General features: G+C 36.5%; 1 protein-coding gene across 1 annotated transcript in view; it reads right to left on the reverse strand.

Moving 5' to 3' along the window:
• Positions 1 to 22909, reverse strand: part of LOC150099020 (uncharacterized) — a 119001-nt gene that overhangs the window by 72918 nt on the left and 23174 nt on the right. The window contains exons 3-4 of the mRNA XM_090405793.1: positions 18648 to 18744; positions 10096 to 10256 (exon numbers count right to left, since the gene is read on the reverse strand). Of these exons, the coding sequence (XP_090261919.1) occupies positions 10096 to 10256; positions 18648 to 18744 (258 nt within the window). The remainder of the gene's footprint in view (positions 1 to 10095; positions 10257 to 18647; positions 18745 to 22909) is intronic.

Genomic DNA, 22909 nt, shown 5'->3' on the forward strand with positions numbered 1-22909 from the left:
AACAGGGGTGGTGCAAAGACCAATGTATCCAACTATCAACTAATTAATATCTCAGGAGTGGTGGTGAAGATTTTGGAAAAATTGGTTAGGGCCCGCATTCAGAAATGGGTTGACAGTGAATCTCTACTTTGCAATGAACAACATAGGTTTACTAAGGGAAGGTCATGTTTTAGAAACTTGCTCACATTCTATAACAATGTTACCAAAGAGCTGACATTAACATCTCCAATTTTGATATCATGTTTAATACCACTTTCCTTCATAATGTGATCCATATAGATAATGAATAACAGAGGGGATAATGTACAACCTTGTCTCACACTGCCTCTTTAACTTCCCGTGTCCACCAGGGAGTTCTGATTTTTTTATCCTTGCAGACAACCTCACCACATGCCTCTCTGGCAGAATCAATCAATGTTTTCTTCAGAGTTTGCCACTGAATCTCCAAGGTTTGTTTCCTGTTCTCAAACTCTTCCATTTTTTTTTCAATAATCTTTCTGTATTTTAGTCTACAGTTCACATCTGAGAGCTGCTCAACTTTTATTCGCTTTAAAACTTTCTTACATGTTATTCTTTTCAATATGAAATTCAATTTTATCCTGCTCAAGAATAAATAGTGATCACTTCCAATTTCAAATCCTCTGTACACTCTGGTGTCCTGCACCAGGGAGAAAACATCACTATCAACAATAACATAGTCAATGAGACTTTTCTTATTCCTTCTGTCCATGTGAATTTGTGCACATTTTTATGTTGGAATATGGTGTTAGTAATAAACAGTCCATGTCCTGAGCAGAAATCCAACAGATATTTGCCATTATTATTAGCTTTGCTCTTTTCTCCAAATTTTTCCAAAATATTTTTGATTTTTCTCACAATCATTTCCTACTCTGCTATTTAGATCCCCAACAAGGACCAACTTTTCCTTTTTCATTGTGTCAGTTGCTTTTTCTAAAGCATCAAAATATTCCTCCACTTCTACCTTAGTAGAACCTTCTGTGGGACCATAGGCACAAATAAGTCTCATTGTCCAGTTCCCCATTCTCATATTTGCCCACATTACTCTACTTGAGACTGACTGCCATTCAAGAAGATTAGCCTCGTATTTTGTGTTGAATACTATGGCTACTCCTTCTTTTCCTTGATTGGGATTGCCTGAATATAACATTTTGTATTTATTGCTCAGAACGATCTCACCAGTTTTGGTCTTTTTTGTTTCAGTCACCCCTATTATGTCGATCTGGTACTTATCTAATCCCTCAGCTAGCTCCATTTCTTTGCCATTCAGGCTTCTTACGTTGATAGTACCGGTCTTTAACTCTGGTGATGTTGAGTTGGGGTGTGTTTTCCGATTTGTTCCAGTAGCTGACTTTTTGCTGTTCGCCCTGGTTCCCTGGCGAAAACAACGGGAGCCTTGTTTAACTGGGCGACGCCCCAGCCGGCATGAAATTTTGTCATTTTGTACCATCATTGTTTATTTTGGTTTAACCAATAAGAATACAATTTGGTCACCTAAATCCCAAATTGCCAGCCCACCCTCGTTCGTTCAGTATCCAAGTAGATACCCAACAGGGTGCACCATGAGAAGGTAAGGATTGGACATTAGGTCAGAAGCCCTGGTCGGTTCTTCGCTTTAAAGGCTATGTAGAAGTCTCCTCTCAGTTATACAGCTTTGACCCTTAAGCACCCCAAGAGAAAAGATATGTTCTGTAAAATTGACATTCATATGGCTGGTTAGAAAGATTACATTTATATGGCTGGTATTCACCCTTCCAGGCATTACAGCTGAAGGCTGGAGTTTGCACTACAAGAAACAGCTTGAGACCATCATTATAACTCTGTTGTAATGACAATCCCAACATCTTTCAGATTCATTTACACATCTGTAAATGGAAAAGAACTGTTCTCTCCATGTCATGTCATCGACTTCTAATACTCTGGAGATCCCATCAGTGTTCTTTACACCAGTAAAGAGCAATTTTAAATTTTATGTGCATCTTCCCTTCTGCTTGCAAAGAAATTAAGTCTGTGCAGCTTTTGCATAGTGACTTACTATTAAGCAGTATTCTAACAATAACTTCATAAACTTTGAAATTTTGATCATTTGCATAACAGAATACTGAGATTTCGAAGCCACTGTTCCAAGCATCCATTTTCTTCATTTGTCATTTACATACAGATGCACAGTTGCTTCTAAGAGTATACCTGCTTTTTGCCTTATATAGCAGTACAGGCAGGGTTTAAAATTAAAAAAAATAAATAAATGCTTGTCCATGACAGATAAAAAAAAAAAGGGGGAGGGGAGGAGTTTAAGTTTTAATCATTAGTTTTATTAACATAACATCAATTCTATGTATATTTCATATTAAATAGTTCTTTGTATTTTTACCTTACTTATCACACCTACTTGGATTTGTATTTGAAACCATTTGTTACAAATATCTGTTCAATATCACTGACTTTTTCATAATAGAACATGACTAAGAGGATAAACATGTGTTATCATTTTCTCTTCAGAAAGCACTCAGGCATATCCAAAGTAACTAGCAAATTATGACACGATAAAATAAAATAGATGTGCATCCATTTGGAATATGCAGAATTTGAACCATTAATAGTAGATTGCGGGGTGCTTAAGGGTCAAAGCTGTATAACTGAGAGGAGACCTCCACAGCCTTTAAAGGAATGCAGAGAACCGACCAGGGCTTCTGACCTAATGTCCAATGCTCACCTTTTCGTGGTGCACCCTGTTGGGTATCTACTTTGATACTGAACGAACGAGGATGGGCTGGCAATTTGGGATTTCGCCGACCAAATTGTATTCTTATTGGTTAAACCAAAATAAACAATGATGGTACAAAATGACAAAATTTCATGCCGGCTGGGGCGTCGCCCGGTTAAACAAGGCCCCCGTTGTTTTCGCCAGGGAACCAGGGCGAACAGCAAAAAGTCAGCTACTGGAACAAATCTGAAAACAAACCCCAACTCAACATCACCAGAGTTAAAGATCGGTACTATCAACGTAAGAAGCCTGAATGGCAAAGAAATGGAGCTAGCTGAGGGATTAGATAAGTACCAGATCGACATAATAGGGGTGACTGAAACAAAAAAGACCAAAACTGGTGAGATCGTTCTGAGCAATAAATACAAAATGTTATATTCAGGCAATGACAATCAAGGAAAAGAAGGAGTAGCCATAGTATTCAACACAAAATACGAGGCTAATCTTCTTGAATGGCAGTCAGTCTCAAGTAGAGTAATGTGGGCAAATATGAGAATGGGGAACTGGACAATGAGACTTATTTGTGCCTATGGTCCCACAGAAGGTTCTACTAAGGTAGAAGTGGAGGAATTTTTTGATGCTTTAGAAAAAGCAACTGACACAATGAAAAAGGAAAAGTTGGTCCTTGTTGGGGATCTAAATAGCAGAGTAGGAAATGATTGTGAGAAAAATCAAAAATATTTTGGGAAAATTTGGAGAAAAGAGCAAAGCTAATAATAATGGCAAATATCTGTTGGATTTCTGCTCTAGGACATGGACTGATTATTACTAACACCATGTTCCAACATAAAAATGTGCACAAATTCACATGGAGAGAAGAGGCTAGGAATAAGAAAAGTCTCATTGACTATGTTATTGTTGATAGTGAGGTTTTCTCCCTGGTGCAGGACACCAGAGTGTACAGAGGATTTGAAATTGGAAGTGATCACTATTTAGTCTTGAGCAGGATAAAATTGAATTTCATATTGAAAAGAATAACATGTAAGAAAGTTTTAAAGCGAATAAAAGTTGAGCAGCTCTCAGATGTGAACTGTAGACTAAAATACAGAAAGATTATTGAAAAGAAAATGAAAGAGTTTGAGAACAGGAATCAAACCTTGGAGATTCAGTGGCAAACTCTGAAGAAAACATTGATTGTTTCTGCCAGAGAGGCATGTGGTGAGGTTGTGTGCAAGGATAAAAAAAATCAGAACTCCCTGGTGGATACAGGAAGTTAAAGAGGCAGTGAAGGAAAAGAAGAAAGCATATCAAAAGTTCCTGGCAAATAAGTCAGCTTTTACTCTTACAGAATACAGAGACAAATGCAAGAATGCTAAACAGTGTGTAAAACTAGCTAAACAAAAGTCATGGGAGGACTTTGGCAAGAATATAGAAAATAAATTTCAAGAAGGTGGCAAAATATTCTGGAGGTTGTTGAAGAAGCTTAGAAATGGAGGAAAGAGTGCTGTAAAAGGAATTAGAGATGATAAAGGTGACATGAAAACAGGAGAAAAAGATGTCCTTGAAGTATGGAGTAATTACTTTGAAAAACTGCTAAATGAAACAAGCAGTGATGACAGCACAGTGATAAAAAACACTGACCAGGAATGCAGTCAGGATTACATATCCATACTTGAAGTAGAAAAAGCCATCAAAGGCTTGAAATGTGGAAAGGCAGCAGGAGTAGATGATATTCGACCAGAAATGCTGAAGTATGGTGGTATAAAAGTCTTACAGTAGCTGCAGTGCATAGTTCAGAAGGCCTGGACAGAGGGACGAATTCCCGATGATTGGAGTAGAGCTCTCATAATACTCATATATAAAAAGGGAAATAAAACTGAATGTGAGAATTACAGAGGTATTTCCCTACTGAGTGTTCCTGGCAAGATCTATGCAAGTATACTTAAGAAATGGTTGAGAAGAATTGTGGAAGAAAAGCTGGGTGAAGAACAAGCTGGATTCAGGCCAAATAGAGGCTGTCAGTATCAGATTTTCACTTTACGACAAATAGTCGAGAAAGCATGGGAATATAACAAAGATCTGTATTTAAGTTTTGTCGATTTGGAAAAGGCATATGACAAGGTGCCAAGAGAGAGAAGCTATTCAATACGCTACAGTTATATGGTGTCAATGGGGCATTATATCAAGCAATACTTAGTCTTTATTTGAGTTGTAAGTCAGCAGTTAAAATTGAAGGAAGTAGAGGAAGATGGTTTAATGTTAATTCTGGTGTGAGACAAGAATGTACATTATCCCCTATGTTATTCATTATCTATATGGATCACATTATGAAGGAATGTGGTATTAAACCTGATATCAAAATTGGAGATGTTAATGTCAGCTCTTTGCTTTATGTGGATGATGTTATACTTCTAAATAAATCCGCTACAAGTCTGCAAGATTCTTTGACTAAATTGAATAGCTGTTGTAATAGATATGGTATGTAGGTCAGCAATAAAAAGACAAAGACAATGAAAATAGGCAGAATCATTGAAAATGTCAACTGTGTTGTGAATGGAGAACCTGTGGAACAAGTAAAACATTTTAGCTACTTAGGCACAATTTTTACTGAAAATGGTAAATTAAATATAGAAATAGACAACAGAATCAGCAAAGCTGGTATGGTGGGAAGTCAATTGAATAAATTCATATGGAATAAGAAAGAAATTAGTCGGAACACTAAATTAGCTGTATACAAGACAGTGTTCAAACCAGTTTTAACTTATGGATCTGAGAGCTGGGTCAGAAGTAAAACACTTGACCAGAGACTAGAGACCTCAGATATAAGAGTCCTGAGAAAGATTAGAGGCGTGAACAGATGGCATCAATGGCAATATCATATTAAAAATGAGGATATTAGGAAAGAACTTGACATTGCCAGCATCCAGGAATGCGTTAGCAGAGCTAATCTCAGGTGGTATGGTCACTTAAATAGAATGGAAGAGGAAAGATTAGCAAAACAAGTGTTCTCTGCCAGGTTGACAGGAAAACAATCCAGAGGAAGACCAAGATATAGGTGGATTGATACGGTACAAAGTGCCTTAGACGATAGAAATATAAGATCTGATAATGTTGGAGTCTTGACAAGTAACAGACTTATTTGGAGGAAAATTGTAGATAGGAAGTTAGTAATGATGTAATTTTTTCATGTAGTACTGTCATATCCTGTACACCCCTTGAGGGTACATGGCAGGAATTTGATGATGATGATAGTAGATTGCTAAGTTGAGAAAGAAGTATTGCGTTCCCTCCCCTCCCCTCCAAAAAAACATACAATTTCTTTATATCGATTCTAAAAACATAGACTAAATGTTGGGATGTTGAGGTGCTGGCTCATCACAATCACATGACATCTTTGGCCTTCTCCAATATGCCTATGTCTCAAACCAGTTTAGAATTCAGAAAAGCCTATTCAAAGCAAATTTGACTTACAGATCTAAGTTAGAAGTAAAAACAGTTTATCAAAGACTAGATGTCTTTGATATAAGAGTTGAACAGATGGCAGAATAATATGAAAAATGAACTTGATATTGTTACCTTTCAGGAATGTGTAGGCAGAGTTAATCTAAGCAGTATGGTCTTAAATGGGAAAGGAAAGATATGCAAAGCAGGTATCTAAAGCCAGGATGGTAGGAAAAGACTAAGAGATCTAAGTGGATTGATTCAGTTAGAAGTTCTTCAGAACAATGAAATATAAGATCTGTTCAACAGTATTAGAATCCTGAAGATAACAGACTGATTTGAAGGAAAATTGTCAATAAGAAGTAATATAATGTAAACTTTTCATACAGTACTATCAAAGTATTCTGTATCTAGTTAGGTGTACATACCAGGAATTTGTAGATGAGAGTATATTTTGGATAACTGAAGTAATTACTTCAGAAAAAAATAATAATAATAAACGAGGTGACTGATACAGCAATAAGGGGAAATATTTCAAAGTAGAAAAGCCCAATCTGAAATATTGCTAATGTAGATGATATTTGACAAAAATACTGACATATGTGGTATAAAAGTTTTACAGCAGCTACACTATGGAAGTTGGAAGAGTTAATTCCATGTGATGGGAAATAGGGATCTTAGCATATTAGAGGAATTAAAACTGAATTTGACCATTATGGAGCAATTTCTGTATTGAGTGTTTCAAAAAAGATTAATGTAAGCATAGGTGAAACAGGCTAAGCAGAATTGTGAAAGGGAAAAATCAGTGAAGAAAAGGATGAGTTTAGGCCAAATATGAGTATGTATCCATGATCAGATTTTTATATTATGACAAAATAATGGAGAAATCATGGAAGAAAGATAAGGATCTCTCAATTCCGTTCACTGTAAAAAAGAATATCATAAAGGTATTGTTGGAAGAGGAGGGGACTTTGCAAAACATTGACACTGTATGGTGAAACTGAAGTTTATACAAAGAGATAACAGCTTATGATTTTGCAAAATAGCTGTTAGAACTGAAGGATGAACCAGAAGATTGATGGTAATCAGGCATGATGCAAAGTTGTACACTAGTTCCACTTTTGCTTATGATCTGTATGTATCGATATCATTAAGAGAAGTTGTATTCAACTTTCTATTCAAATAGGAAACTGAGCATCTGTTTTATTTGATAAAGATGACATTACCTTCTTCAGTAAATTACCACAAGGAGGCCTGGTTAGAAGGATCAAATCCAAGATAGGTTCATGTTATGAGTTTTTAGCCAAATGAAATAATTGCTATGTGAAATGTGATATGAAAATCAGAATTCAAAAAATTGAAACAAAGAAAAATCAGCAGGGAAACAGAAAACATGAACTATATTCTTTGGGAATACTATAGAACACATGTTTTAGGTATTTAAGCACAATTTTTTAATGAATATGGCAAATTAAACAGAAACAGATAATAGAAGAAGTAAGGCTGGTATGGTAGGAAGAAGTCAGACGAATATTTATGTTGAATGAGAGAAATCATCCAAAAGACTAATATATAAGATGTAAAAGTAGTAAAACTGTATACAAGACAATGTTCAAATCAATTTTAACATGTCAAATGGGTCTGGTCTGATCATATTTACTGAATACCACAGATTTGAGGTTCTGAAGCAAAGTAGGTAAAGAGATGATATCACTGGTAAGACCATATTCAAAATGAAGATTGAATATTAATAATGTTGGATTTTACTCTATGTGCAAGCAGATCTAATAGTATTGTCACTTAAATAAATGGGAATGAAAGACTGGCAAAAGTTTTTGAAGCAAAAATGGCAAGATCCAAAGGAAGAAGCCCAAGATATACATTTATCTGTTATCTGTCAATTATCCAAACATAGAAGGAGAGCAATTTGCCAGTCAGCTATACAATTATATGATACCAGAAGTCAGTTAATATACTAATCTATTCAAGAGTTGATTAATTGAAGGTCAGAAAATTGAGAGATCACTCTATGTGGGCTGATGCAGTTTGGAGATCCTTAGAAGATATATTACTTATCCTCTTCATGCCTCATGGCACATAAGGCCAAAATTTCTTCCAGATACATCTGTCTTGAGCCTCAGTTCAGTCCCTCTCCAATTCTTCCAGCCAGCCATTCTTTCATTTTCTGTGAAGTTAATTAGGCCCTCCCTTTTCCCTTGGGATCCACATCAAAGCCACTCTAGGAATCTCTCTGCTGTCCAATCCATTTCCTTTTTTTTTTTTTTTTTTTTTTTTTTTTTTTTTTTATCAGTGATACTTTTTTGCCCAGTCAGCTTATTATAAATCATTGTTTGTTATATGGAGGAGTCAAAATATTTTGAATATTTTACACAGATATTTTGTTTGAAAACTATTTAATTTAGCTTCATGTTTTTTGGTCAGCTTCTATGTCTGGTCCATATAATAATGCAGCCTTAACAATGCTACTGAAGATCTTTCTTCTGGTTTTATTATGATTTGGATCATTTCTTTATATTATTTAATTTTCTCAAAGAAGTATTAGCTTTTGTCAATCTTTGCATTATACCTTTGTCAGTTCCACTTTCAGTATCTACATTTGCTCCAAAGTATGTAAAATTCTTAACTTCTTCTACAGCATGTTGATTGATTTTAAGTTTTTTGTGGCATTTCATGTTTAGATATGTTAGTGCGGATCAACCCCCACCCCCCTGCCCGTGTGGTAACCATGGTTAAAGAATAGTCCCAATGTAGCCCATGCATATCTTAAGAGGTGACTAAAATGGGTATTCAGTGCCTGGGGGTATAGCTGGGCCATCCTGCCTCCAGGGGACAAAAATGTGGAGGCCTGGTCCTCCAGGTTGGGGGTTTAGCAATGGACTAACAACCCATTTCTGTAAAAAAAAAAAAAAATCCTCTTGTTAAGAAAGCTAAATAATTGAAAGCTACCAGGCTAAAAATAATTTTTTAAGCTAAATTCATAAAGAGTTGTAAAGCTAGAAGTGTTGATCAAATCAGAGACTTCATTTGACAGTTACAAATAACAGACCAATTTAACAGACACCTGTTTGATAGGAGTTTCACCATGAAATACTGTATTACATAATGATATATACCAGAAAACAATCTATTAGATGGTGTCTTTTTTTTTTTTTTTTTTTTTTTTTTTTTTTTTTTTTTTTTTTTTTACATAAAGTCAATGTGACATGAATTATTTGTTCCTTTATTCAACTGACTCAACTATAGCAAAATACTATTACAACAAACTTGCTCACTATAATGAATCACCAAAAAGAAAAAAAAAATGAATCTCCCAACCAGAGCTCCATAGGTAATTCCCCATGATTTTACTTTCACATACTTTAACCATAACTGTATATACAGACATATATTAGGTCCGTGTGACACATGACAAATATGACATGAGTGATATAAAAAAATGGTATAAATGATGTGAGTAAAACCCTCAACACTGTCATTTCTTTCCATTCAGCCCATGTATAAAAAATAACTTTCACTTTTGCTACTAGAATATTGCCCAAATGCAAAATGACAACTAGAAAAAGCATTTTACCAAAAAAAAACTGTTTATAGTCAATTTACAGGAAAGTTTGGGAAGGATCTTCAACTGCAATCCAATTAGGAAATAGTATGAACAATATGTGAAAAAAAGGTTGCATTTGGGTAGTTATGAGAGATCTAATTCCAGTACAGAAACAGTTGAGTGCATTCAACAGTTGTATATGCAAAGTCCATGAATCAACCTATCTGGCTGGCCATGAATTGAATGTGCTACGGCAAATAGTGTGGACAATTCCTAATTTTTTAGAAATAAATTTTCATTATCACTCACATCATTTGTAGTTACGCTATACTTCAACAATTACATAATTTTCAATTAACAAATAAATTACCACTACAATATCTTGATACTGTTCCTCATCTTGCACATCACTATTCATTTTAGTGTGGTCCTGTTTATTCTGATCAGATGTCAGATGTTCTTTATCTAAACTTGTTTGCAAAGATATAATACGTTCTGGTTTCTTTGGCGCCATTGGATAACGAATATCACCTACATAAATAATAAGTAAAATTAAAGTTAGTTAAATAGCATGAAATTAGTTATGCAACAAGTTCTTTAATTTGGCATTAATCTTTCAAGGATTAATTATCAAGTTATTTGCAAATCACTGATATAATAATGCAACTGTGTCATGAAAGTGATCATCTGGAGGTGGATATACTGATCATCATTATCTGATGTGAGACCATCACTACTTATTACAGTGGCTTAAACATGTTTTTTAATAGAGCAGGGTTTTTTCTCTGCTCTAGAAACCAGAATTATAAGAAATATGCATATAATTAATAAAAACCCATTTATTCATTAATCGATGTTTCAGTATCTTCAGAGGGAATTATATCAGCAATCGAGATCACGAGAGTATGACTGCTACAACATTTCTTGTACAGAATGTGTAAATCAGTTGCATAATTAAAAAGCATATAGACAAAAGCTACAGAATTAAATTTTATTTTACCATTATATCAAATCAAATTCTAGCATCTTTCCATGTTTTGAGTTTGTAGAATTCTGTGGCTTTTGCCAATATTTTACCTGTTAAATGCAAATCATGCACTTTGATGCATGGCATCTAAGAAAATAAGCAAATGATTTGTATTTTTTCATATTGCTTGATTGCTGATTTCCTCTATTTCTAGTCCCCATAATACTTCTATACAATTTATACTTACCTTTGGTGTTTTTATTTTCTTCCTACTTTCTAATAAATTTGCTCTGGTGTGCTGCATGTGTGGCACTATTTTTTTTTTTTTTAGGGGTGGTCTCTGTTGGGATTTACCTGACCTCTCTTCTACTATGAAAGGCACCTTTTTCCACACTTCTGATCTATTCAGCTATTCATAAGATCAGCTGCCTCTCCCACACAGCAGTGTAAAGGAACCATGTGCACATTTGGTAAATGCCACTGTGGAACAAATCAACAATTTTGTCATTATTACTGCATTTTCTATGAGTTCATTCCCTTTTCCCCCCCCCTTTTTTTTTTATACATGGGAACTATAAGAGCTCAACTCCAATCACGTGGAATTTGAGCTTTACCTGTTCACTTTGTGTGAATTAATTTTCTGTAATGGCTGCATCAGAGGATTTTTTTTTTATTGATCTCATACTCAAGAGACCTATAAGCACATCGAGGCCATGTGTGTGGAATGCAGATGAGGGGCTGATATAGAAGTTTATTGATGTTTTTTTTTTTTTTTTTTTTTTTTTTTTTGAAGAGCTGCATGTTGTAGTTGTTTGAGAATACTTCATGACAAAGGCTGTTTCAGAGGACAGAGGTGGATGGAATAAAAGAGGATGAACAGACATAGATTTGGTGTATCTGCACATGCACAGTAAAAGGATGTTGGGCAGCTGCTGCTCTTGTATCTACAGGTGCAACAGAAAGTGGAAGAATGACGATTGCAAGTACCCGTAGAACAAATAGTGCTGAAACACTGCATCTGTAAGATAGAGACTAAAATGAATCTGTAAGAGAGGGATCATCAACGAGCCTAACTGCTTGTCTATGGACAGCTCAAAGATTTTAAGGGAAGTTTTAGGTGTACTACCCCAAACGTGAGCAGTATTTTAAGCATGGATGCAGTTGGGATTTGTATATAACTAAGAGTTAGTTGGATGTAAAATAGCCTCTTGAATGAAAGAATTCCTAATTTTTGGAGACCGAGGAAGCTACTGATGTGATGTGTTTATGGCAAAAGAGACTGGAGGTAAACATTAGTCCAAGCAGAGATCTGATTTTGTCTTGTGATTTGTGTATTACTGAGGGTAAGGATAAGTGAGCTGATCTCTTTTATAAGAGAAAAGGCAATACTCTGTTTTGGTGGCAATGAACATGACAAGGTTGTCCTTGCCCCCACTGAAGGAGAGTATGTAGATCAATGTTTAATTCACTGGTTGTAGATGATCTTTTAGTCTGGCATGTCAAAGTACTGTATGGTTTATCAAATTAGTAGGATGAGTGGAGAGTATTATTGCCTGCAAAACTGTGGATAGGATTAGTGGTAATTGTGAGTAGGAGAAAAAGAATAAGTGATAGGATAGAGCCTTGAGGCACTCCATCATTGATGGTGAAACTGGAGGAAACCATCTACCATGACTCACAGAGAATGACCAGAGAGAAAGCTGGCAGCAGGAAGACCAAAGGATTGCAATTTGTTAAGCAGGCCATGATGCTACACACAGTCAAAAGTTTAGAAATGTTGAGGATGACAACACTTCTCCAAACCTTTCCATGGCACATGTCTAGTAGTGGGTGATGTAAACTACGAGGCCAGCTGTGGATCTTGAATGGCAGAATCCGTACAGGTGGTCCCTGATTAGTTGGTGGACTTCTAAGCAGTGGAGGGATTGGCTACTGATGATTTTCTCCATTATTTTGGAGGGGACTGAGGTGATGGCAATTGGTCGGTGTTGAACGGTAGATTCTATCTTCCATATTGGAATAGGAAGGATATGAGATTACTTTACATTGGGATAAGTACCAGATATGTATAATAGAGTGTAGATTGTGAATAATTGGAGAGATGCCATCAAGACCAGAAGACTTTAGTATTCAAGTTATTTAGTAGTCTTCTGATTTCTTTTTGTCAAAACACTACAGAAAGCACATGCTTGGATTCCAATATATGGTAAAAAGTGATCTTCCTTGGTTGTCTATGCAGGGGTTCAAGGGAAAAGAGTGATGCCAGAAGGTCAGGTTTATCTTTGGGAGAAGTAACAGTGGTGCCATCAGGATGATAGAGAAGTGGAAGTGAAGAAGTTGCATCCAACAGCCTTAGTGAGGGACCAGAAGGAAGGGTTTCTTCCATTTAGACAGGAGGCAGATTTTTTGCTGTTTGCTTTTTTGAAATCAGATTTGGATCTGCTGATGATGATTTGCATATGTTGTGTACAGACAGAGTATGAAGCTGGAGTTCTTGATGTGAGTCACAAGTGGCAAGCTCGATTTTTTTCTTCGACTGTTTTGATACACTTTTGGTTGAATCAGGGCTTGGAAAGCAGATGAAGATTATGGGTTGAATGGGGATAAAGGTCTTCATATGCCAGAGAGAATAATTTCTGCAACTTGTTCGCAGCAGGTGTTAGGGTCAGATGAGCAGAAACAATAGTCATACCAAAGAAAGGAGGGGTAGAAATTCTGGCAGTCATCCTAGTTGTGCTAGGATGACTGCCAGAGTTGAAGGAGGAACATTCTGTGAGGAGAATTGTACAAGATTGTGGTCAGAGTTGCCAAGAGGAGAGGTGAGCTCTATAGTGTATCTGAAAGGAGAACTAGTCAAAAAGAGATCAAGAATATTTGGAGAGGGAAGCAGGTTATCAGGAATTCAAGTGGATGGATGTATGATTTGTGTTAAGTCGTTACTTACAGCAAAGACCTGTTTCTCCTCCAGCTTGGGTAGTGCTGTTAGAAGAGGGGAGCCAATTGGAACCGTGGATGTTAAAGTCACCCAGCAAGATTACCTCGCTATTCAGATTTTCGAGTTTCATGGAAAGGAATGTGAAGCAGTCTGAATGGTTATCAGCCTTTGGAGACCAGTAAATGCAACAAATGAATGTTACTAGATGGGGCAAGGAAACCTTGAGCCAGAGAAGATTAAAAGCATAGCATTATAAATTAGCCATTCTTTGGCAGGCAATGTCAGATTTCAAAAGGCACGTGTGCTGCCCTTGTGGCGTGTGTGTTTTTCGTTTTCCTCCCAATAGTAATCCTATCAGGAGGTAATTTATTCCTATGTGCTCCATTGCATTACAATGCTTATATTACATGTAGCTTATAAGTACTGATTGACATTTCTATTTATATTTTTGTATGAATTTTTATATTTACATTTAGATTTTTATATATACATATATTAACACTATACAGTATAATTCACATAATAACAGTATTTATGTTAGATCACAGGGACTGGAAATTGATTTTATTAGCAAATTTAGTTAATTCTGTAATAGTTTTCGATAAGTCTCTGTCTTGACACTGGCCACTTGTCTCCGAAAGTGATGAAGTGTTGTATTAGGAGCATCCAGATGCAGTCCAATAGCTGACAGTCGTAAAGTATGTGGTCAACAGTCTGTTGAAGGTGTGGACTGCAAATGCACAATGGCGATTCCATGATATGGAATATGAAGGTAGTGTCTTAGTTTTCCGTGTCCCGTTAGTAGCGTGGTTAAACATGGAGAAATGGTGTGTCTTTTCAGCCGGAGTCTGTTTCTGATGCTAGAAAAGAATTCTTTTGTTGTTGATCTGTTTTTTTGATGTTTTCCATTCTTCTTCCCACATGTCTAGGCTTTTCTCTTCTGCAAGTATTTTTATTGCAGATTTCGAGAATTTCTGGTAACTTGTTTTTAGCCGTCCGTTTCTAGCTGCTTCTTTAGCCAACTGATCCACTCTCTCGTTTCCTGCTATTCCAGTATGTGCTTTCACCCAACAGAAATTGATTTCCCATCCCTCTAGAGTGAGATTTCGAACCAGATTTCTTGTCTGTTCTATCAATGCAATATGGTTGTTCTGGTTTTTTATGCCGTCTATAGTGCTTTTACTATCGCTGTAGATTGTTGCTGTCTTTTGCTGAGAGGTGTTGAGTTCTAATTCCTGGAGATATGTGAGTGATTGAACTATAGCAAGTTTTTCTGCTTGGTTGTTGGAACAGAGAGGATGCGGTCTAGAACAGCGTTCTTGTATTATGTCCCATCTGTTGTATGCAGTGAACGAACAACCGACGTTTCTTTCAGTTTTGCTTCTGTCAGTGTATATTTGGAATTCGTCACTTTCAGAGCTTTCCTTCACCTTAATATTTGTTTTCTTTGCTGGGTGAGGCCACTTACTGTAGTGAAGCGGACGTTTGTAGCAATTTGGATCGATTTTGTAACTTTCGATTGTGTGTGTGCATAGCTTGGCCAGTGGATGTGGACAGTAGTAGGCATAGTTGCAGTCAGGGTTTCTGCCAGGAATAAGACTTATTTCTCACTAAACATACACATACCAGTATCACTAAAGAGGTTAATTATACGTGGGTGTCTATCAAAGAAGTATATATTTTCCCTAACAATTATTTTGGAGAAATTTACATGTTCCTTTTCTAGACTGCAAATGAACAAAATCAGCACAGGTATTTAAGTTCAGAATAAAGGACTGCCTTCATTACCTTCTTGCATAAAGTAGCGTTGTAATTCAGCAGTAAATTTCCTGGTCACTTGCTCACATTCTGCAGTGTCATCCTCATTACTTTCCTTGTTTTTCCAGGGTCTTTAGGTACTTTGTTGCAATTTGTTCAACAATTGCATCTGCACAATCTTCATTTTCATTGTAACATTGAAAGCTATTGTCAATGCATAAAAATTCTTCATAGTTTCTGCCATGTTGCAGTTCCAAAATGATTTCATTTTCATTATCAGTCATATCTTTGGTCGGAAAGGCCTGGGTTAGAATCCCATCTATGACGTGAGAAACCTTTATCTGGTCTCTTTTGACTATAGGTAAATTAGCCGATCTCATACGGAGGTAGAGAGTTTTCCTCCCGGAAACTTGGGTTTTTCGTCCCGTGAACACACACGGATCTACAGTCATAAAAGTCCTAAGGGATGGTCGAGGAATGGGGGGAAATCCCATACGAATAAAATCAGTCATATCTGGCATCTCCTGGTCTGAATTCTTAAAACCACAATAAGCAAAGCAGTATTGAATTGTTTTGCTGCTTATTTCTCACCAGCTATCTGCAACAAATTTTGCTACCTGTAAAGTGGTAACGTTTGTACTGATTTCTTTGGCCGTCGAAGATGACATCAGTAGATTTTCTTCAGTCGTTTCAAGGATGTACTAACCTTCTGTGATACAATGTCTTCAATTTTTTTTTATGATTTCCATGTCCAGTGGCTGTACCAGGGACATGGTGTTAGCAGGAAGAAATTAAAGTTGAATGTTTTTGAAACAATCTATTTGAGGGTGTGCTACACAGTTGTCCAGAAGTAGAAGAATTTTTCTTGAATTTTGTTGCAATTCTGCATCCCAAACCATTAGCCATTCCTGAAAAATAACAAAAGGTCATCCATGCATTCATGTTGGCATAATACAGAACTGGCCAACTGTCTATTCTAAGCCCTTTAAAGTATCAAGGCTTGGCACTTTTTCCAATAACCAAGAGCTTCCATTTGTTATTTCTCAAGATGTTACGGCAGCACTGCGATCCATTGCTTTTTCGAACCTGATAGCACTGCAAATTTATAGCTCAGGGAACCATCTGGTGTAGCATGGTAAAACAGCCCGGTTTCATCAGGACTAAACTTTCGCATGAATTCAGGTAGTTTGGTTGATTTCCAGTGTTCAGTGCTCGCAGTATCAGCACTGTCTTTTTCACCGTGTGCCTTCTTAAATTTTATTTTATGTCTGGTTTTCCATCGCAATAACCAACTGTCTGTAGCTTTAAACCTTGCATGGCCCAGCTATCTAGCTATCTCTTTCAATCTGGTTTTCACATTTGACTATTAACATGCATGCCTTGTCCAGTTATAATAGAAACCATTTATTGAGTCTCCCCTCAACCTCTGGATCCTTACTTTCTTACTTCTGTTTTTGGGATTTTCCCTGTAGTCCATAGTGCAATGCCGATTCTTCTTACAATTTGCCCTGCTGACCTAACAAATATGCAATTGTAGATTCTGAAACAGTGGTTATCTCTGCCTGCTGACAATAACTGGTGTTAGATGATTGGCTTTTTATTTTGTCAAGTAAGGTGATTTTATTTGCTAATGTTAGATCTTTCCTTGGCATCTTGAGAGGGGCATTATAAAAAAAAATAAATTAAATCGCTACCCTGTTTGTTACACTTTTTACTAAAAAACTAAAACATTTGTTTTAATCAAAAGTACACTACCTAGCACTCACTGTAAGTAGAATCGTTACAAAATACGCGTGTCCTCTCCACTCTATGTCCCAGCGCTGCCTGACAGCAACTTACTACACATGCACCATCTACAGACACTGTGTTGATAAAGCATTAAGGTGATCAAAATGAGTAAAGCAACTTTGGGTTATGCTCTTGATTTGTTTCCATTCTTCAATATTTAACCCAAATAAACTGCTGTCCCGATAAACCAGAATCTACTGTATATATATATAAAATTCTGACCATAATAAACACTTTTGGCAGATCCTTTCACACGTTCCTGTATGTGTGCAGCATGATTCATAACTGTATTCACTACTGATGGTGAAAGACAAGCATGTCCTATGGCCATTAAGCTTTGTCCACTTTCATATTTCTTTAGTTTCTTTTTTAATTTTAATCTAGATCAATTTTAGTATATTTATGCATGAGTTCACTTTTTCTTCTTTTCTTTTTTTCCTGTCATGACTGTAATCCACCACACCGCACACACTAAAAATTATTAAAAAGAGTTCAAATACACAGCACATCCATATTCAACAGTAAATGAGACTGAGAAAGATGCATTGCTTTACAGATGACACTGTTAAGTGGTGTTTGAGGCAGACTAAGTAAAATTCTTATAACTCAAATTTTTCTATGGCCATTCAGGATAGTCTGCATAAGCCTGAGTTTATGCAAGCTGGGGTTTGCCTATATTGGGGGGGGGGGGGGGGGGGAATGTGATATTTTGTATAAAATCTGCGAGACATTTTACGGCAAATATCATTTAGTACACAAACTAATACACTGGTTTAGTTTCTACATATTATACTAAATACGTTTTTTTTTAAAGTTAGATATATGTATATTCTTATTTGTTGGGATTAAGTGATTAACAAATGGGAAAAAGAACAGGAATGGGTTATTCCTTCTAGGAATGAACCACACCACACCACACACTGAAATATGAAGTTTAGTTTTCTTTTCTTGAGAGGCAAAAACAAAAAAAAGACAAAAATAAAAATTCATGCAAGAGTGTATTTTTTTTTTCTCCACTCCTAAAAAGTAAAAAGCAATTTTAAATGGATGCGTTCATTAACAAGTGGCATTATTACACTCTGGAAGAGAAACAATTTCGATTAGAATGCACACGGCTTAACAATATGTTAGAATTCAAGTAATAAAATCTAGGAATTTCTGTGCACAAGTTCTAGATGCTTGAATTTTTTTTGTCACAAGATTTCAAAGTAAAATGACTATAAATGGAAATTTTTTTCTTCAACTGTAGATCCCACTCAAGAAAAGGTTTCAGCCCACAGTACATCTAGTATTAGTAAACTGTGGGTGAGCTAAATGTTAGATAATAAAGACGCCTTGCTCTAGAAACTAAACATGAAACTTTTAAGCCACTTCAGACTCCCTATAATTTTAGCAGAAATCTATAATAATTTATAATTTAGTTACAGATAAAATTTTTAAAAGATAAATAATAAACTAGCTTTTTTGTTTTTACCTAAATTAGCATACTCAGATCTTGTGCTAGGTCTGTATAGTCGTTTTGGCACTTGTGGCTTTGGTGGAAGAGGTCCTGGCTCATCAGATTCTACGGACTATATAATAGACAAACATTATTTCTATTAGTATATATAAGTAGCGGTTTGTAATAAATATACAATATTTCTAAGTATTTTTGTTAGCATTTTCAAAGTATCTTACTAAAACATTTTATATCTCCCCCCCATCAGGTTTTATTTCAAATTAAGCAAAGCCATAAAAGAAAAACAACAGCCAATTAAACAAAGTAGGCAGTGATAAAAATGAAATAGTACTATTATCCTTAGACCTCCGTGAAATCAGATTTATTCTGCAAGTGATTTTTCCCTGTCATACATGCAGCTCATCACATTCAAATACATTTGCACTCTCTATGGACACCATACTCTCAGGCAATTCATTTCCATCATTCACTCTCCATGCAAAACTGCTTTGCACTCCTTTTACTCACAATCTCCTTGTACAGCTTCTAGGGATAATCTCTTGTTCTTTCCTCAATTTTCCACCATACTTTTCTATGAAAAACCTCTTCAGTGTTAATCTGATAAGAACCTCTTACCAGCTTATACATCACCATCATTTGTGAAGTGTCCTTGTGACATGCACCCAAGAAGTACATGACAATTTATCCCTGACCAGCATTGAATGTGTTAAAGGTGATGACAGTTCCACAATAAAGTAGGAAACTGAGGTATTATTGAAAGACGAGATTATTTCATCATTTCCTGATAGGCACCCCAAAGAGCATACAAGATACTATATGCTAGTCCACTTTTCTACGTGAATGTTTAGGGACCCAATAAGAACCAGTTTCTCTTTATATCAAGTTGTCTAATATAAAAATTTGTGATGGAATTCATGTCATGCTAAAAAAAAAAAAAAAATTCTTAATCTGAACTGCTACAAGTTTGACATTTTTTTTATTATTAGACTTCCACCCGTGAAAGCTTATGTAAACCTATAGTATATTTGTACTATGGGTGGGTTAAGAATTTCTTTTTTTTTTTTCCTTTTTTTTTTTTTTTGGACTCTGAAAACCCAGCTCTAGAGACTAAACATAACTTTTTCAAGCCACTTCAAACCTACAACAAGCTGGTCAGTGGTCTCACCAGGTGATTAAATTCATCAACTACCCTACTATCACAATGCCAGGATTCGAACCTGCAAACCTGCTAGCCGGAGACCAGACATGCTAACTGCTCGGCCAACTAAATGCAGCTGCATGGTAATTATATCTGTCCTTTATAAAAGGTGTTTGTTAAAATAAAAATAAATAAATAATTAGTCACAATGTCATAGACAAAGTAAATTCTACTCTGTAATATACTCCAGTAATGTATCAGTCATTTCTTAAGTTGCTCCCGCCCACAAAAGGTTATTTGCAAACCTATACTGTATTTGGTACAGTGGGTTGGCTAAGGATTTTTATTTTTTTATTTTTTTTGTATTTTTAATTTACTTTTTACCTAGTCCAGAAACCCTGCTCTAGAGATCAAACATGAAAACTTCTTCAAGCCACTTCCAATAAGTGGCATGGTGGTCTCACACCGGGTGATGAAATTTATCTCCCACAAAAAGCCAATCAAAATTATCCATGCTCATGGTGGGATTCAAACCCACAGCCTGTTGGTTGGAGAATGGATACACTAACCACTTGGCCAGCAGAATATATTATTATTATTACATGCAGCTCCAAGGAGTCCTCAGCCTCATCGAGAGAGGCCCAACATCATGTCAAGAACAACTATTCAATATTCACACAGTATCTATCATACTTCACCTTGAAATTATTTACAGTCATGGCATCCACAACAGACTCTGGCAGCTTATTCTACTCATTTACCACTTTCCAAGTAAAAAACCTAACTCTAACACCCTTGCTAACCACACTCTTACCAAGCTTCCATGGATGGCCCCTAGTCCTCCCACCACCAGTCCTATTCTCAAACATATCTTCTTTATTAATCTTATAGAAACCGTTCAGTAATTTGAATGTCTCAATCATATCACCCCTTTTCCGCCTATCAACCAATTTCTGCAGCCCACAAATCTTCAACCTGTTCTCATAAGGTTCATTCCATAGTCCTGCTATCATCTTGGTCACTCGTCTCTGGATCCTCTCCTCCTCCCCATCAAGAAGAAACCCTGGCACCCATATCTGGGCACAGTAGTCTAGATAGGGTCTTATCAAGGCTCGATAAAGAGGAACAATAACCTGCTTGTCTCTGCTCATTAAAGTGTTTTTCAGCAACCAAGTGATTTGATGAGCTGATTTTGCCACTTTTGCGATGTGTCCCTTAAACTTCAACTCCCTATCCACCAATGTGATATACTGCTGCTAATCTTTTCACCCCAAAATGCAAAACCTTACATTTTTCCACATTAAATTGACATCCTTAGCCCAGTCCTCCAAACTATCCAAATCATCCTGCAAAATTTTGACATTCTGAGCATTCACTATTGCTCTACCCAACTTTGCATCATCCGCTAATAGATGCACAGTTCCTCTCAGATCCTTTCCTATATTGTTAATTAACAAATTAATTAGTAGTCATCCAAGAACAGAACCCTGCGGCACACCACTAGTCACAGGCCATCTTTTGGACTCTACTCCTGAATAAACCACTCTCTGATATCTCTCCATCAACCACCCTCCTATCCATCTCACCAACCCTATATCCATTTTCATATGCTGCAGTTTACTGATTAGGATTCCATGTGGTATCCTATCAAAGGCTTTAGCAAGGTCCAGTATAATTACTGTAAACCCGTTACCCTTATCCAGTTCAGCCGTCACTGTGTTATAGAACGTGAGCAAGTTACTGAGGCATGATCTACCCTTCACAAAACCATGCTGTCCCCCATACAGTATCCCATTTTCATCTATCCAATCTTATATTTTCCTCTTGACTATTTTCTCCAAGACCATGACAACAATTCCTGATATGCTGATCGGCCAGTAATTTTCAACAGCAGTTACCCTTATCCAGTTCAAGTCTTGGAAACTCCTTTATGCAGTGGAACTATTTTTCCCCTCTTTCCACCCCCTTGGGACTAACCCAGACCCGAGACTCAAATTAAACAAAATGGTCAAAGGCACTAATTCTTTAGCTGCTTCTTGTACGACACGAGCTGGTATATATACCATCCAATCCTGCAGATGAATTGACATTGAGATTTTGTAATAGATTATTCACCTCCACTTCATTCACCACAATTCCTGTATAAGCTGTTGGTTCTTCCATTTCTGCAATGTCACCACCTGGATGACATACTCTTGCAAAGTGCTCACTCAGTAATTCTACCATATCAACTGATTCGGTTACCTCCCTACCATCGGCATTCTTTAAAATCACTCTGCCGTATACAATTTTTCTTTTACTTGCAACATACCAAAAAAACTGTTTGGAATTCTCTTTAGCCTGCATGGCTATGTTCTTTCATAATCTGATTTTGCTTTTCTTATCACACTTGTTACCCTTCTGGCCTGGGCTTTATACCGTTCATGTGCCTGCAGATCACCTTTCTCCTTAAATTCCCTCCACAGTAGTTTCCTTTTTTGCAGCTCAAGCTTAATGGTGTTATTCATCCATTTAATCCCTACTTGATTTATTATTCAGACTCTAGGTATACAGTCAGCTAATGCCTCCTGCAAACACTTCTTAACCGTCTCCTATGCACTATCAACATCCAGCCCTTGCAGTTTTACATGCCATAGCACTGAACCAATCAAACTCCTAAGCTTGTCATACTTACCAGCCCAATAATTCCACATGTACCCTGTCTTAATTGTAAATTCCACACCTTTAGCCACCTCCCAATTTAACACCTAATGATCACTCTCACTAATTGGTGGCAATGTGGTCATATTCGTCACAGTCAAATCCTCAGATGCAATTACTAGGTCAAGCACTCTCTTCCTAGTATTTTCCATTACATGCTGTCGCAGATAGTTATCCCTTAATAACCACATAAAATCCAAATCCTTCCTCCCACGTGTCCTCTCCTCCTTCCAATCAATGTTACCATAGTTGAAATCTCCCATAATAATTACCCTCCTTCCACTCATTTCTCCTATTTACTTATGCATACTATCTCCACTATCTATTCCATCACCTGGTCTATAGCAGCACCCAATTGTATATTTTGTTCTGCTAGCCTCAAAGCATCTGTATCATAACATCTATATTTATAGATGTAGCTTTACATAATTTGGGTTTC

Source organism: Typopeltis vanoorti, chromosome 15 (genome assembly GCF_054136105.1).
Source record: "Typopeltis vanoorti isolate ZY-2024b chromosome 15, IOZ_Tvanoo_1.0, whole genome shotgun sequence".
NCBI classification, from domain to species: domain Eukaryota; kingdom Metazoa; phylum Arthropoda; class Arachnida; order Uropygi; family Thelyphonidae; genus Typopeltis; species Typopeltis vanoorti.